At 40.4% G+C, this 5,188-nt stretch overlaps 1 protein-coding gene across 1 annotated transcript in view; it reads left to right on the top strand.

Annotated features, from left to right (window-relative positions):
• Positions 1 to 5,188, top strand: part of LOC129392709 (uncharacterized) — a 126,515-nt gene that overhangs the window by 48,679 nt on the left and 72,648 nt on the right. The window contains 1 exon segment of the mRNA XM_055089741.1: positions 1,650 to 1,834. Within this exon segment, the coding sequence (XP_054945716.1) occupies positions 1,650 to 1,834 (185 nt within the window).

Here is a 5,188-nt window from a genome sequence, read left to right as displayed (position 1 = left end):
GATTTTGGGCTTCCCTGGTGGCGCAGTGGTTGAGAATCCGCCTGCCGATGCAGGGGACGCGTGTACGTGCCCCGGTCCGGGAGGATCCCAAATGACGCGGAGCGGCTGGGCCCGTGAGCCATGGCCGCTGAGCCTGCGCGTCCGGAGCCTGTGCTCCGCAACGTGAGAGGCCACAATAGTGAGAGGCCCGCGTACCACACACACATACACACACAAAATAAATAAATAAAAAATGCCAGCTCTGCCATTGCTGCCTCGGGAACCTTGGGTGAGACACTGTGCCCTTCTGTGCCTCAGTTTCTCAACCTGCTTCTTAGGGTTGTTCTAGAATTAACTGGACAACACGTGTGAATTCCAAACCAGCTTCTGGCCAGCGAGAACGTTCACTTCCAGCTGCCAAAGAGCTGCTCCTTTGAGTACGGCACATTCTGGCGCATATTAGGTCCTGTTAAATGTTAGTTTCCTTTTTCCTCTGCAGTCCTAGCTTTGGCAGCTCTTTTGAATTCAAGGAGATTTAAGGCTTTGGACATGGTCCTAGATAACCCTGTCCCTGGAATTACCATCTACGGCTGTCTGTCCACCTGCCTATTCATCCATCTGCACATGCTTATTCCCAATCTAAAACGGGTTTGAGGCAGATTATGAAAATATATATTGTTCTGGGTCAGGAATTAGCAAACGTTCAGGAAAGGGCCAGATGGTAAATACTTTTGGACCTGTGGGCCACGTGGTCTCTGTTGCAAGTAGTCGTAGACGACATGTAAATGAATGGGTGTGGCCGAGTTCCAATAAAATTTTATTTACTAAACAGGGGGTGGGCTGGTTTTGGCCCACAGGCGCATAGCTTGCCAACTCTTGTTCTGGGTTTTAAAAAAATACATAAGGAAATTAGGGTGAAGGGAAGGAAAAATGGGAAGGTGCTCAAAGTGGCATTGGTAAACAAAATGCATGCCATTTTCTAGAATGGAGCTGAAGATTTGGCTCTGGGCTTCCTAGTAGCCGGTGCAAAAAAGAGAAACCAACCAATGGCATTATTTGCAAACAGTGCCTTTCCTTATGGGAAAACACACACACCCTCACATACCTGTGTGAATGTTCACCAAGGAAAGCATGGCTGATCTTGTTCCTGGTCTTGGTACTTAAGGGAAGTATCTCTTATGGTGTCCTATCAATAACATACCACAGGGATGATAGGGACCAGGTCCCCTGCTCCAGTTCTCCAGGAAGTTTAACAGCAGGCTTCCTGGGGCTGTTTTTTCCCTTGTCCCTCACCATAATAACATACATCGATAACTCATTAGCAGTGTCAGCTCATCAACATCAGTAGTTCCATTTTTGCCTCCACTTTACAGAAGATGAAGCTGAGGTTCAGGGAGGTCATGTCCTTGTGCAAAAGGCCACACAGTGAGTCAGTAGCAGCATTGGGATTCGAATTCATGTTTGACCTCAAGGCCCATGATCTTAACCCCCTATTACCCTGTATCCCTGTGAGCTGAGGGCCAGTAAGGCAGTCCCTTGATGGGTCTGGACAGTGGGATTCAGGAATGCACCTCTTATGGGCTGGCCTGCTTATCTGAAGAGGAAAAATACCATTTGCCTGCAGGGATAGATGCCAACGTTTTCCATGCCCCCATCACTTTTCTTCCTAGGATTTGGCTGTTTTGCAAGGCACTGCTAGACCAGAACACAGTGCAGCTTTTTCTCAAGGCATCTGAAGAGCAGAGGGGAGGCCAGGTCCTGACCCTGCAGAGCCAAGCCCAGCACACCTGGGCAGCCGTGCCCCGTCTTCTGACCCTCAGAGGTGTGCTGAAGCAGAAGGAGACACTCACAGAAGGTGAGAGCCTGGGGAACGCCACGGGGCAGGGACAGTGGGGATCTGGCAAACACTTTCTGTGGGTCCACAGCGTAGATGAAATCCTACACATTTGCAAGTCCACTGATGCTCTGTTCCAGTGTCTCACACACTGGCGAAACCCCTCTGTCAGAAATTAATACCCGTTCAGACAAAGTGAATCTTCTGCTGTCTAAATACTAAACAGGCTTCCTTGTGCAGGACTTGTCAGAGCCTTAACATGCTAATGGACATTGGAAATATCCAGGTAGGAGAGTTGGGTGCAGTGTTCCCCAAACAAATTTTTTCTAACACCTTTTTTTCTTCCAGTTGTATTGAGATGTAATTGACAAGAAGCACTGTATAAGCTTGTGTACCACATAATGATTTGACTTACATACATCAGGAAATGATTATCACAGTAAGTTTAGTGAACATCCATCATCTCACATAGACACAAAATTAAAGAAATAGAAATTTTTTTCTTATGGTAAGAACTCTTAGAATTTATTCTCTTAACGACTCTCATATATAACACAGAGCAGTGTTAATTATATTTATCATGTTGTACATTGTATTCCTAGTATTTATTTATCTTATAACTGGAAGTTTGTACCTTTAAAAAATTTTTTTGGAAGTATAGTTGATTTACAATGTTGTAATAATTACTGATGTACCGCAAAGTGATTCATATATATATATATACACATTCTTTTTTAAAATATTCTTTTCCATTATGGTTTGTCATAGGATATTGAATATAGTTCTCTGTGCTATACGGTAGGACCTTGTTGTTTATCCATTCTGTATATAAAAGCATCTGCTAACCCCAATCTCCCACTTCATCCCTCTCTGAACCCCCTCCCCCTTGGCAACCACCAGTCTGTTCTCTATATCCATGATTCTGTTTCTGTTTCACCCAAACAAATTTTTTCTAACACCTTTTTTTCTTCCAGTTGTATTGAGATGTAATTGACAAGAAGCACTGTATAAGCTTGTGTACCACATAATGATTTGACTTACATACATCAGGAAATGATTATCACAGTAAGTTTAGTGAACATCCATCATCTCACATAGACACAAAATTAAAGAAATAGAAATTTTTTTCTTATGGTAAGAACTCTTAGAATTTATTCTCTTAACGACTCTCATATATAACACAGAGCAGTGTTAATTATATTTATCATGTTGTACATTGTATTCCTAGTATTTATTTATCTTATAACTGGAAGTTTGTACCTTTAAAAAATTTTTTTGGAAGTATAGTTGATTTACAATGTTGTAATAATTACTGATGTACCGCAAAGTGATTCATATATATATATATACACATTCTTTTTTAAAATATTCTTTTCCATTATGGTTTGTCATAGGATATTGAATATAGTTCTCTGTGCTATACGGTAGGACCTTGTTGTTTATCCATTCTGTATATAAAAGCATCTGCTAACCCCAATCTCCCACTTCATCCCTCTCTGAACCCCCTCCCCCTTGGCAACCACCAGTCTGTTCTCTATATCCATGATTCTGTTTCTGTTTCAAAGATAGGTTCATTTGTGTCATCTTTTAGATTCCACATATAAGTGATATCATATGGTATTTGTCTTTCTCTTTCTGACTTACTTCACTTAGCATGATAATCTCTAGTTGCATCCTTGTTGCTGAAAATGGCATTATCTCGTTCTTTTTTTATGGCTGAGTAGTATCGCATTGTATATATGTACCACATCTTCTTTACCCATTCATCTGTCGATGGACATTTCGGTTGTTTCCATGTCTTGGCTATTGTGAATAGTGCTGCTATGGACATAGGGGTGCATGTATCTTTTTGAATTAGAGTTATGTCCAGGTATATGCCCAGGAGTGGGATTGCTGGATCATATGGTAATTCTATTTTTAGTTTTTTGAGGAACCTCCATACTGTATTCCACAGCGGCTGCACCAACTTACATTCCCACCAAGAAGTTTGTACATTTTGATTGCCTTCATCCAATCCCCCCCATCCCCCACCTCTGGTAACCACAAATCTGATCTTTTTTAAAAAAATTGAAGTAGAGTTGATGTACAATATTATGTAAGTTACAGGTGTACAATACAGTGATTCACAATTTTTAAAGGTTATACTCCATTTAAAGTTATTACAAAATATTGGCTATATTCCCTGTGTTGTACAATATATTCTTGTAGCTTTTTTATTTTATACATAATGATTTATACCTCTTAATTCCCTACCCCATTCTTGCCCATCCCCCCTCCCTTCTCCCCACTGGTAACCACCAGTTTGTTCTCTATATCTGTGAGTCTGTTTCTTTTTGTTATATTCACTAGTTTGTTTAATTTTTAGATTCCACGTGTAGGTGATATCATACAGTATTTGTCTTTCTCTGTCTGACTTATTTCACTTAGCATAATACCCTCCAAGTCCATCCATGTTGCTGGAAATTGCAAAATTTCATTCTTTTTTTATGGCTGGGTAGTGTTCCACTGTATATATATACCACATCTTCTTTATTCATTCATCTGTTGATGGATGAATTGCTTCCATATCCTGGCCATTGTAATAGCGCTGCTATGATCATTGAGGTGCATGTATCTTTTCGAATTAGTGTTTTCATTTTTTTTGATATATACCCAGGAGTGGAATTGCTGGGTCATATTGTCATTCTATTTTTAGTTTTTTGAGAAACCTTCATACTGTTTTCCATAGTGGCTGCACCAATTTACATTCCCACCAACAATGTACGAGGGTTCCCTTTTCTCCATGTCCTCGCCAACATTTGTTATTTGTTCTTTTTGATGATAGCCATTCTGACAGATGCAAGGTGATATCCATTGTGGTTTTAATTTGCATTTCCCTGATGGTTAATGATGTTGAGCATCTTTTTCATGTGCCTATTGGCCATCTGCATGTCCTCTTTGGAAAAATGTCTGTCCATTTTTTACTCGGGTTGTTTGTGGGGTTTTGGAGTTCTTTTTGATGTTGAGTTATATGAGCTATTTATATGTTTTGGATATTAACCCCTTATCAGTCGTATCATTTGCAAACATTTACTCCCATTCAGTAGGTTGTCTTTTTGTTTTGTCGATGGTTTCATTTGCTGTGCAAAAGCTTTTAAGATTAATTAGGTCCCATTTGTTTATTTTTACTTTTATTTCCTTTGCTTTAGGAGACAGATCCAAAGAAATATTGCTATTGATACGATTTATGTCAAAGAGTGTTCTGCCTATGTTTTCCTCTAGGGGTTTTATGGTTTCTGGTCTTACATTTAGTTCTTTAACCCTTTTTTTTTTTTTTTTTTGCGGTACGCGGACCTCTCACTCTTGTGGCCTCTCCCGTTGCGGAGCACAGGCTCC

Source organism: Physeter macrocephalus, chromosome 14, assembly GCF_002837175.3.
Source record: "Physeter macrocephalus isolate SW-GA chromosome 14, ASM283717v5, whole genome shotgun sequence".
NCBI lineage: Eukaryota > Metazoa > Chordata > Mammalia > Artiodactyla > Physeteridae > Physeter > Physeter macrocephalus.
This window is presented reverse-complemented; position numbering and strand designations above follow the sequence as displayed.